This window comes from Citrus sinensis, chromosome 8 (assembly GCF_022201045.2).
Source record: "Citrus sinensis cultivar Valencia sweet orange chromosome 8, DVS_A1.0, whole genome shotgun sequence".
In the NCBI taxonomy this organism is placed as follows: domain Eukaryota; kingdom Viridiplantae; phylum Streptophyta; class Magnoliopsida; order Sapindales; family Rutaceae; genus Citrus; species Citrus sinensis.
Window position 1 is genome coordinate 27,576,218 of NC_068563.1, and position 12,008 is coordinate 27,588,225.

A 12,008-nucleotide genomic window follows, 5' to 3' on the forward strand; every position below is an offset into this window, starting at 1 on the left:
CACTCTTTATTTTAATCCTTTTAGTCTTTATTACTCAAATCTCTCTTTACTTGCCCTTTAAGTACACAACACAACCACAAATCTCTCTCTCTCTCTCTCTCTCTCTATTTAATTAAAAAAAAAAATCAAAATCCATCATCATTTGAATTTTCAATCCCGCATTCCCTGCCCCCATTCCCTGCCCCGACACCGTTTTGAAAAAGAGTTAAAAAAAAAAAAAGGAAAAAAAATTCCCCAAAGCCATCCGATCATACGTGTCGAGATCGGATTCGTTCTCAAATTCCGTTACCAATTCATTTTTGTATAAAAACCGCCAGATCTACCCCTTACACAAGCCTCGAACACTCGCAGACTTTCACTTGACCATCAACGAACAAACGATAATGTCCGCACCCACATTGATTTGTTTCTGCTTACTACTCTCTTTACACTACGTCGTTTCATTAGATTCCCCGGCACCGTCGCCGGAACATCCCGCAGATTCCCCGGCACCGTCGCCGGCGCCAGTGTCTGCACCTCCACATCATGCTCCAGAAATCTCATCGATTTCGTCACCTCCAGCGCCTCCGCCGTCAGATCTGAGCAGCGCTCCGTCGCCTTCGCCTCCTTCTCCTTCTCCGGATCCGGCACCGGCACCGGCGGAAGTGAGTGATTTGAACCACAGTAACATCAATGCTGACGGGGTCGGATCTCCCGGGGGAGACGACGGGGGAATGAGCGGAGGGAAGAAGGCGGGAATAGCGTTGGGGGTGATACTGGCGGCGGGTGTGGTTGTCGTTGGAGGTCTGGTGTATAAGAAGAGGCAAGATAATATTAGAAGGGCTCAGTACAGTTACGCCGCTAGGACGGAGCTTCTGTAAAAGGTTACATTTTATTTTTATTTTTTGATAATTTATTAGTTATATTGATGTTAGCTTGAGTATGGTGATTTGTTGTATTGATTCTTCATTCTTTTTTCTTTTTTTTTTGGCTTTAATTGGGTTATATGATAGTTTGGTTGAATAATAATAATAATAATAATAATAGTATTAGTGAGTCATGTATTACTATCATTATTAGACCACGTTGTTTATTGAATGAGTAGTATTATTTTAGTATTTAGTAGATTTCTCTGGGTTACACGTATCTTGGAACACAGTTGATACTGTTGATAGTCTAATTAATCCATTTTTCAATCGAGGTTGTTTTTTTTCGGGAATATTTGCAACCATTGTGTTTATGCTTTAGTTTTCATCTTTGGTTAACAAATAATTTTTTCTTTTAAAAATTATATAAATATAACATTGCAACTTCTAAGTTCATACCATGACTCCTTAAGTTGAGGATTTATTAAAGTATAACTCGGAAATCCTCATTGAAGACAAGTGTGATTTACGGCATTATGGCAGAAAAGAGTATTGACCACCCGACCTAGGCGTGGGAAACAAACACCCTACTTGAAGTGTTGACTTCAATTGTTAGGCTTTTCTTAATTTTAGTGTACTTGGCATTAGTAGTAGCCCTTATTGGTCAGACATGCTTTTAGATTGAACACTGAAATATTGATCAGAATTTATTTTTTCTTTTGGCTATGGCTATGGCTATGGCTACGTTAGAGCTAATAAAGTGGAGCATAAATCACGACCACACGCACGCAAAATGATATATAGTAAAAAAATTATTATAATTTTAATGAAATGATTATAAATGAGTGTTCTATATTAAAGCAGTTCTAATATAGCCAAACCCGCTTTTATTTTTACTCTGAAGAGCACTGAATCCTTCCTTATGCCGCAGCTTATAGTAGGTGTTTGAGAGAATGGCCTTTTTACTAAGGACGAAAAAGAGAAGTTTCCTTCTTTCCTTTATGAAATGCCTTAATTCACACAAAGCCAAAAAGTCAATGTTATACACGTACGACTCCTTTTTCTTGTATAAAAAAAACTGTCTAATATTAGTTGTTGAGTCAGTTGAGAAGTTGCTATTTCTCTTGCCTTGCCTGTTTTATATGCATCACGGCCATCCTAAGGCAGAGATTGTGTCATCGGAACAAATTTAACGACATCAATACTGCATCAGCGGCGTTCATCCTTCAGTTGTAATCTTCAGTCACGTGAATTTTCATTTTTTTTGAATTCATCCCTATTTATCTTCCTAATCAGAGATAGATATTTATTCCAAGTAAAAAAAATTGGTGTTATTTTACCAAACGTTTTAAATGTTGTGTTTAAACTTCCAAGCAAGCAATTCCCATATGACATTATTAAGAGACAACCTGAATTAAATTGTTGGTTTATGCAATCTACCTAAATTAAATTTGGGCTATGGCTATTTTAGAGTTGATTTATAATAGAGTACGAATCTCAACCACATATGTAAAATGATAAATAATAAAAAATTCATTATAATTTTGATTGTATGGTTATAAAGGGGTGTTCTATTTTGGAACAGTTTTAAGATAACCGAACCCTTAAATTAGTTATAGCTTTGCAAAAATCATAATCCTTTCATTATAAACGAATGTACTTTTGGCTATCTCAATGGGCATCTAGTTAACATTAAAAAATTATTGCCAAACTTTTATGTTTGAATACAACCTGATTTGAAATTTAAGCGAAAGTAGATTCTCTCTCTCCTTATTTATAGAAACATTAACAACATATCACAAACAGTAGAAGGTGGGCGACCTTGTTTCCATCATAGCCAAAATCGACCATAGGCGGGGCCGAAATCAGAAGCCAAGCACCCATATCATAGTTTTTTTTTTTTTTTTTCCTTTTTTGATATTTTACATTCTTCCTATTATTTATTGTTATTATTATTATTATTCAAATTCACCTTCAACTCAACATAAGCCTCAGGGTTCTGAAGGAGGTGGGCTTCAAGAACTTTGTACATCCCCAAGGCTTTCTCTTGATTTCCTCTTCAGTGAGAACATTATCACCCTTTATATAATAGGTGCTTAATGTTTTATTTCTGCTTCCACCTTCTGGAGTTGGCTCAAATTTAATCTCGTAAGTGATCTTCTCAAGCTTATCCATCAACCCATCTCCTTCAATATCAGACTGTACTTGTATGGAAAATTCACTTGGTCAATCTATTCTGTTCTTTATAAACTTCAGTGGGCTACCTGCATGCATAGGGATTAAAAAAAAAAAAAAATACTTTTGTCATAGTTTATGCAAAAGCATAAGAATCAATATGTAGTTTTTTATCCATAGTCTGCTCCTACGAGGTCTTGGATGAGATTTCCCATGGGCAACTACTTTGGTTGCGAGTAAACTTCACCCAATTTAAGAGTAGCCATCACTGTCTACTTGGGCGAAGATGCTGTGCTATAATGAGTAAGGTTACGAGTACATCCGTGTAGGTTGGGATACCCACGCTAATAGTATCTACAAATAATTTGAAGATAATCAGAGAGTTCAAACGGACTTTGTACGTGGCGTTGAGAGTTGTTTTTAACATGGCTAAATGGTGGTATTTATAGGTTAAAATTCGAGGTTCTTGAAATTGATGTGTCCTACAAATACAAATATTAAGTTATAAATTAGCTGCCATTGTACTTACGGCTGTAACTTTTACTCAAAAGCACTCACGAAAAGTTACTTTTGTAAATTACTCTCTCTTTGTATATTCATGGAATTAATGCTCTGTAGAATGATAATAATTTCAACTAAATTGTTATTAACACAATTCAGAGAGGGATTATTGGACGGTTTATTTGGGTTGTCATGTCTTTAGTGGAGTGTAAGACAACCTTTTCTGGCTACAAGGCAAGTCATTTTCAAGGTTGTGGTTCCAAAGTGGAGAGGCCGAGTAAATTGAAACGCCTATGCAATAGTACAAAATAAAAGACCCAAAATCATGGATCTTAACGACCCAAAAAAACCACTAGCCGAAGAGGCTGTTCCCGTCTCCGGTACTCCAAATGATGAAAACAAAAGTCACAAATTCACCTGAAAAATTGTTCACACGCCATGTTTTTCAAGGAAGGTATATTTTCTGAAACATTTCTCATAGAAGAGAAACCCACAGACATAACTCAAGTGGTTTCACTAGAAGCTAATATATGCCATAGGAAATACATTATTATTTGGTTTGTGTAAGAAAACAAAATGTAGGAAACATTGGACTTGTTACTAATGGGAGTGTTACAGCTTTATCTGCATACACTTGAGGAACATATAACGCTTTCCTTGGTGAACTATAGATGCTCCATCTGACGGAAAAATTTATATGATCTGCTATTACTGTGTAGTCTTTTGTGCCATGTGGAATTTAATATACAACAGCTGGGGTATGGTGGTCTCCCTTCAACTGAGTCTTTATTGTATATCTGTTGATGGAAATTACCATATCCTACTCTTCTGCGGGAGGCTCCGCCCAGCGCCCGTGATCCTTTATTAGTTGGATCAAGGCATCGGTTGCCTGCTCCATTGCAATACCACGCTTCACCACAGTCTGCAATGTTCCAACATAAAAGTCAATATGGATAATTGGAACTGCAGCAACAGTCATAATTTAAAGAAGGAAGTTGATTAACCAAGTCGATTAATTGTATATGTAAATATGCTAGCTTGAAATTGCTAGTTACTTGGCCTAGCAGCACACAAGTGGAATTTGTACTATATATATATATTTACACATATACACACAGATATATATATATATAAATTTCAATGATGCCCCTATAGAATTAATAAATGTTCCAAAGCAGGAAAGCTGCAGTACCTTCCCGACATACAGGTCAATCTTTCCAGGAGCCCCACCAACATACCCAAAGTCTGCATCAGCCATCTCTCCAGGTCCATTGACAATGCAACCCATGATAGCAATCTGACAAAGTGCGAGAAAGGAGAAGTATTGTCACTAATCTTGATTGTGAGAATAAAGTAATCACTACACCCAACATCATCTAATCAGAGAGCCAAAGGATTAAGTTAATACCGAAACACCGGGCAAGTGCGATGTTTTCTCTCGTATCTCTGCACTTATTTCTTGAAGGTCAAACAAAGTTCTACCACATGATGGACATGAGACATACTCCTGTAGCATGATTAGGAAGATACAGAAAAGATCAAGACCATCATCAACCATCACCTATGAGTTGTTGAATTATGTTCATTTTCAAGTAAAAAACTTTATACCGTCTTTGTATTCCTCATTCTGCAACCTTGTAGTAAGTTGAAAGATGTGTCCCTCAGAAAATCAAAATCTTGTCCTGGGGCTTCTAACAGCAAACCATCTCCAAGTCCATCGACTAAAAGGGCTCCTACATTGGAACCGGCACCAATGACCAAGTCATCCCTGAAAATACAAGAAAAATGTTAAAACCAAAACTAATCATTCTTCCATCATAGTCAAGAAGTTGCAATGTTTCTCCGGTTACCTGTGAATCCCATTCGGAAACTGAATATGGTGAATTACAGGGAAGTTTAGATTATTTTCTGATAGATACTCAAATAGCCTGCAGCAAACATAAATATACGGACCATTAGCACCAGGAAACTGACTGCTAATTTAAATATAGGACCCCAGCAGAAGAAAATAGTGGTGCCCAAGCAAATAAACTGGATCAGGCCTCAAGGTGCCATTTCAGGGTTTAGTTATCTTAAAGATAAGTATTTCTGTGGTCATTACAGCAAAAGTTTCAATTATCTTAAATATTGAAGCAAAGACATCAATGATCTTAAACATGAGCTTTCTCTCTGTCTCTATCTGTCTATCTATCTATGTAAGCATTTAAAAGAACATATTACAAAAGAAGATGTTCTCTTTGAATTCAGAAATCCTCAATCACAGAGAAAGCACAACCCTAGAGCTTCTTTCAACTTTTGTTCCCAACAACTCAGCAAGGAAATAATTCCATACATGTTCAAGAGCAGACCATTACAACATATTCTCATTGTATTGGCTTATTGCCTCAATCGATGAACAATTTTCCAATTCACAAGTCAGTAAAATTATTACCTCCTAGCTGCCTGTACTCTGCCAATTTTATCTTCATTAAAGGGTAAATCATGAAGAATCATTGTTGCGTCAATATCTTTGAGGATTTCCAGCTCTTCGTAGGATTCGTCACCGCGTAATGATACAACCAATCGTGTTCCTGACCAAGAATCGAGTAATATGCGATAAGCGTTGAATTTTGGCAAAAAGAAAAAAGAATATTGAGCAATAAGAACAAACATTATTAACTAAGAAAAGGATGAGGTCAATAGAGAACCCGGTCTTCAGAAACTATTACAGAACCCACCTTCTGGCAAAAGCTTGTATGCGCCAGTTGATAACTCCTGAAGGTTTACCAGAACCATGGCGTGGGGCAGTGGCTTTGTTAGCTGCTCAGACAAAGGAGTTATAACTCCCATACTTATATCTACCAACCGTTTCAGAGCTAGACGCTGGTGACAACACAAAAGATAATATATGTCATTTCATTCAATGAAGTAACAACTAGAAAAAAGGGATGTAAAATTGTTTACGAACACAGTAAGGCACAACTGTTTTACGGAAAGACAACGAAAGGAACAGTTTTTTTTTTTTGGGGGGGGGGGGGGGGGGGGCGGGAGAGGGGGAGTTGTTGTGGACAAAAACAGATATGTTTCCCCAGGGTAATCAAGCATAGACATAAGCCACTTACAGCATCATGATCATCAACTGACGGAAGCTCTCTTAACAAGATTGAATCGACTGTTGCTAGATCCTATAACAAAATCGAATTGTGTCAGTAAAAATCCCACTTGCTTGAAATAAATATTTACTTCCAAAACATGGAGTAAGGATAGACCTTGAACGGCATGCCAACGACTAGCTTTGCTGCAAGTGACTTGTACAGTAATTCCGGTGCCTGAGGAAAAGAAGATTGATGAAGTTTTTGTTTCCCAATTCCTTCCAAAATCAAGGGACAAAAAATGGGGAAAGATTAGTTCCAAGCAATTACCTTCAACTGATCCAGAGAAACGGACATGAGAACTGAGCCATCACGGTGCAGAACACCTCTGTAATCCACCTCCTCACCCTATGACATAATGAATAATCAATATCTGTTTAAAAGTTAGAGACCAACGAGGAGTTTGGGACTATGTGGCAGTCAAGGGCAAACCTCCTTTTGAATTGGCAGTTGACCAGAACGACGCTGAAAATCAAAATAATGCCTGTGCTTTTCCTCAAATGGTGCCTGTCGATTAAAATATTCCATTAACAGAGAGTAAAAATGATTTCAATCTAAAGTAGTAAAAACAGCATAAGTACTGATGAATGATATTATAAAAATCCTACCACTCCTTGCTGAAGCTCAGCTGCTCTCATACCCAGGTTGGCCAACCTTCTGCAAGGGTCAATCTCCTTTTCTGGTGGTTCCGTAAGTGAAACCCTGATTGTATCACCCAAACCATCCTGCATACGCAATTTTCTATATGAAAACAGGTTTTGGCACTAAGAAAATTTTCTGAAGGAGCACGATCACACACCCACATGACTGATTTATTTCGTTACGATTTTTCAGTTTCAGAAACTGTAACCACAGGTTTCCTTTAAAATTAAAATTATGGAGATCTGAAAAGCAAGATATCACTGAAAGCTGATACAGACCAAGATTGATACAGACCAAGATAGTATCACAATGAAATAACACAAGAATTCTGAACTAATTACTTTTTTTACACATTAAGTTTAGATTAAATGCGTACCTGAAGAAGGGTACCAATTCCAATAGCAGATTTCATCCGACCATCTTCACCTTCTCCAGCTTCAGTCACTCCCAAATGTAATGGGTAATCCCAACCATGAACATACATTTCAGCTACAAGCAGACGGTATGCTTGGACCATTACGACTGGGTTGCTTGCTTTCATTGAAAAGACAAAATTATGGAAGTCCAATTTCCGGCAGATTCTTGCAAACTCAAAGGCAGATTCAACCTGTTGTAGATCACCAAAAGTGTGATGCATCAGAATTTAGAGCTAGAAATAACCAAACTCAAAAGCTGTCTGGCAGTAAGAGAGAATGGTTACCATTCCCCTAGGAGAATCCCCATAGTAGCTCATGATACGATCTGAAAGGCTCCCATGGTTAGTCCCAATACGCACTGCCCTTCCGTACTTTTTACATTTCTCAACCAATGGACTAAAAACCTGTGGTAGTTAAAGAGGGGGAGAATGTGATTATACTGAAAAAAGAAGGTACATACTGATCAATGTTGTTAAGTACATGATACTGATTGATTCCATATTGTGGCAAGTTATGAGATGGCCATTTTTATAGAGAAGACAAAATTAGCGCAGTTCTTGTAGAGAAACTCATGGTTTTAATCTAAAACAACATAAGAGTAAGCATATATTGACCTCCTCAATATGCTCAAGTTCTTTCTGATACTCATCGTCTGTGTACTCTAGCTGCTGAAACTGAGCCCGTCTATCAGCTGCAACAAATCACCTTGTTAAAACTCAGGATATTTGAGATCAACTATATAAAACCAAAATAACTGAGCAACTGTATACCAAAATTTCCTGGGTTGACACGGATTTTGTCAAAGCATTCAGCAACTCGTAGAGCAACAGAAGGGGCAAAATGAATATCTGCCACCAGAGGTATATTGTAGCTACAGAAATGGAAAGAGATATGATTAATTCTCATATTAAAAATGAAATTCGTATTTCAGAAAATGCTCACAATAATTCAGATTTACTTTTTCTGGACAAGTGTGTTTTTTATCTCAAAACATGCATCTGCCTCTCTCTTCCCTTGAACTGTGATCCGAACAAGATCTGCTCCCTGGTCTGCTATTCTCATTACCTGCCAAAAACATAACAGTTAACTAAATAAGCTACCTGACAATCAATACCAGCACTGTATGTGCAAAGTTCCATCAATAAGAAGGTTAAAGCTGTTGGCATCTCTATGAAGAAGATTCAAGATTTTTTGGAACCAAGTATCAACCAAAAGAAAATACATTTTTATGTCTATAAATGCAGTTTAAAAAGTAGCGGCAGTTGTTTAGCAGCATTTCAGTTGCTGCATCTGCTATAATGCACTTAAAAGCAATGTGTTGAGGCAACAATAACTGCATTTAGAAACTCATATTTCACTTCTTACCTAGACTATTCTTCTCATTCTTGATTAGATTATTAAAATTCAAGCGCCACATGCTAATCATCTCTTCCATTGGTTAAAATATGATAAAAGTACATATACTTGGTCCTAGAGGCATAACAATGTGAATAAGAATTCAACACAATTGCACATATATAAAGAGCTCAAGTTGAAAGAAATTCAAAGAACCTCTTCCACTGTTCCAGCAACATCCTTAGTGTCATTTGTAGTCATTGTTTGAACTCTAATAGGATGCTCACTGCCAATGGCTACATTTCCCACCATCACCGTCCGTGTCTTCCTTCTGACAGTTTTGTGAATGGATTCACAATACTTTTGTCTTGGAACTACATTCAATAAATGATTAGTTAGACTAGACAAACCAGGCATAAAGGCTGAAAGATATGCATATGAAAATTTAATTTGGCACCCTAACTCTATTACTTCCAGGCAGTGAAACGCCACTTTCAACTAAGTTCTTGTCCCCATTAGTCCTCAGATTTATACATCAAGGTATCCTTGGAATTTACTAATATTGGATCTACAAATTGGACTTCATTAATAACCATTAAATGGAAAGAAAACTGGAACTCAAGTATTAAGCTTAAATGGTTCTTCCTTATTATTAAGGGAGCTAAAGAACACAATACATAGGATCTCAATAGCTACAAATGTTTATTTCTTAGCCTTTTCTACCAAAAGGATATTACAAAATATTCAACATAACATGTCAAAAATAATATACCTAATAGGGGGCTTCCTTCTGATGCAGGCTGAAGCTCAGCGATATCCGAACTGGAATTTGATGAATTCCTTATCACAGTGAATCTTCTTCTGCCAGACTTGAACTTTCTGAAATCACAAACTCTCACAAAATCCACACTTTTCGCAAACCCCAAGCCCGAGTCTCTGCTCTTTAGGCCCGGAAACGAAGCGGGCAGGGTTCCAGTCGCCATCTTTGCAAAATACTACGCCTACCTTCCAAGCCCCACAACAAAAATTCAATACAGTCAGTTATATACTATAACAGTAATACAAATTTCAAGATCGGGTACAAAATTTAACTCATCCAAGCATCCTGCAACTATTTGATCCTCTGAATTCATCCTAAAGCCTTCACGAAAGGGAATTTTTTTTTTCTTTGGTTTTAAATCATTCCAGAAATAATTTTTTAACTTGCAGTTTCTCAAAGAAACAATCATCGTTTTTTTATAAAAATAAAAAATAAAAAATTCAGCTAAAATATGACCTCAAACTATTTTCTCTGTAATTTAAAAAAAAAAAAAAATCTCAGCAAACAAACAGCACATCTCACTGACTCTATTACCGTCCAAGTGGTAGTACCTTCACTAATTATCAAGCAATTCAACGCGAACTTCAAGCAAAATTACAAACAAATCGCCCTTTCAAACAAAAAAAAGAAAAGAAAATTCACTCGTTCCCACAAAATCGATCAACTAAAAGAGCTTTAATAATTACCTTTTATAATGCTGAGAAGTGAGAACTAACTCTGAGAGAGAAATGTGATGAGTCTGGAGAGTGGAAAGCAAAGCGAACAAACAAATAAAACTCGTGGTTGTTAAAGTGTTTGAAAACTTGGAGAGGGATCCGTTTGCAAGGATTTACATAAATATAAGACATTCGGTGGCGGATTTTTATTTTATTGGTCAATTTCTCTTAAATCACGTCGCTGAATGCTGACAAAATCGTGTTTTAAAATGCATCTCCTTTTGTCCATGCATGCGGAATTGATCCTGCAGGCTGCCCCCCCATCTTTTAGAATATTTATCGTTTCCCCTTTTTTTAATTATTTTTTACTCGGCAGGTACTTCAAACTGTGTGACAGTGGCGGGCGCAGAACTTGTTTGACGAGATGTAAAAGCTTTTGAGCTGACTAATTTTTTTAAAAAAATTAAAAAAAAAATCTATCTAGTTCAATAATATTTAAATGAAAATGATTCAACACAGACGGCAACTAATGTCAATTAATCAGTATTTAATTACTTCAATACTTCATTGAATTTGTTTGATATACAACTATTTTTTCTTTGACATTTGGGGATTTTTTATATTGACGCGTGGTGGTTGTTAATTCAAAGTTATTCTAAATTAAAATTTTTAGTTGTCTTGAAATTGAGGTGACAAATATTTTGTCATTGTGCATTTGTGCTTTTGTTAAATGATTTTGTCGTAGTTGTAATTTTAAATTAAGCTTACAAAATACGTTTTAATAAGTCATAATTATAAAATTTACTAATTAATCTAATAGGATACATTCTCACCTCATGATTAAAGTTAAGATTTTGAGTCTCCGTATATTAATCGTTGTTTGAGTAATTTTTTTATTTTTTTAGGGTATATTTTAATATTAGATTTTAATTATAATACGTCGAGATCAAACCCCAACTCTTAAAATATTAAAAAATGGACCTAATAAATATTAAATTACAATTCATATCCTATTTTCTATGGTTCCACTAACATAAAATATATTATTCAAATACTAATAATGTCGCACAAGAATTTCAATTCAAGAGAGGCTACCTACCGATTCCCGAACCTGCGCGCCAACCACGGAATATCAACAATTTACAAAACTTATTTGATGCATTGAATTTGTATATTTTACAAGGGCTTCGATGCAAAACTTGCAACCAAGAAGAGCACAAACTCAACGCTCGAGTGAAGCGGGAGTCTCATGAATTTAGAAATCTTTTGATGAACCGTTTTGAGAAACTCCACCTACCCCACTTAGTATGAAAGCCCATATCACGCGTTTCTCGTTCACGCGCTAAGTCTCGTGGAAGGTAGGTGCGAGATAGCTGCCTAGCTGGCCGCCTTTAGTAAAAACCCATCTGGTCCCCGGCCACTCGTGAACGGCACACTGCCTCCTTGGTGATTGGTGCGTAACATCAGTCGCCTTGGTCTGAGGCGCT

At 36.6% G+C, this 12,008-nt stretch overlaps 2 protein-coding genes across 5 annotated transcripts; one reads left to right on the plus strand and one right to left on the minus strand.

The window, feature by feature from the left end:
* Positions 1–117: 117 nt before the first annotated feature.
* LOC102629898 (alpha carbonic anhydrase 8-like) lies at positions 118–1,025 on the plus strand. Its single transcript, XM_006488041.4, has one exon. It carries the CDS (start codon positions 384–386, stop codon positions 858–860), a length of 477 nt encoding a protein of 158 aa, XP_006488104.1. The 5' UTR covers positions 118–383; the 3' UTR covers positions 861–1,025.
* A 2,889-nt stretch (positions 1,026–3,914) lies between these two features.
* Positions 3,915–10,717, minus strand: LOC102630187 (4-hydroxy-3-methylbut-2-en-1-yl diphosphate synthase (ferredoxin), chloroplastic). Of its 4 annotated transcripts, none has more exons than XM_006488044.4 (20): positions 10,552–10,717; positions 9,818–10,050; positions 9,262–9,419; positions 8,669–8,775; positions 8,481–8,581; positions 8,325–8,401; positions 7,995–8,114; positions 7,671–7,901; positions 7,261–7,377; positions 7,085–7,159; positions 6,923–7,000; positions 6,770–6,829; positions 6,623–6,685; positions 6,239–6,383; positions 5,953–6,091; positions 5,372–5,449; positions 5,130–5,289; positions 4,930–5,028; positions 4,714–4,818; positions 3,915–4,443 (listed from the first exon to the last, which is right to left on the minus strand). In XM_006488044.4, the coding sequence occupies exons 2-20, from the start codon at positions 10,026–10,028 to the stop codon at positions 4,342–4,344; spliced, it is 2,226 nt and encodes a 741-aa protein (XP_006488107.1). In that variant the 5' UTR covers positions 10,029–10,050; positions 10,552–10,717; the 3' UTR covers positions 3,915–4,341. The 4 variants fall into 4 exon arrangements, with proteins under 4 accessions (XP_006488107.1, XP_006488105.2, XP_006488106.2 ...); XM_006488042.4 differs by having other exon boundaries at positions 9,818–10,046; positions 10,552–10,716; XM_006488043.4 differs by lacking the exon at positions 10,552–10,717 and adding an exon at positions 10,417–10,481 and having other exon boundaries at positions 9,818–10,046.
* Between the last annotated feature and the right edge of the window lie 1,291 nt (positions 10,718–12,008).

What these genes read in the sequence shown, in the direction of transcription:
- LOC102629898 (XM_006488041.4), top strand. Translation starts at nt 384, where the DNA reads ATGTCCGCACCCACATTGATTTGTTTCTGCTTACTACTCTCTTTACAC.
- LOC102630187 (XM_006488044.4), bottom strand. Translation starts at nt 10,028, where the DNA reads ATGGCGACTGGAACCCTGCCCGCTTCGTTTCCGGGCCTAAAGAGCAGA. An exon ending in GAATTGGTACCCTTCTTCAG is followed by an intron (nt 7,378 to 7,670) that starts GTACGCATTTAA and finishes TTGCGTATGCAG; the next exon opens with GATGGTTTGGGTGATACAAT. An exon ending in TTTCCGAATGGGATTCACAG is followed by an intron (nt 5,290 to 5,371) that starts GTAACCGGAGAA and finishes TTGTATTTTCAG; the next exon opens with GGATGACTTGGTCATTGGTG.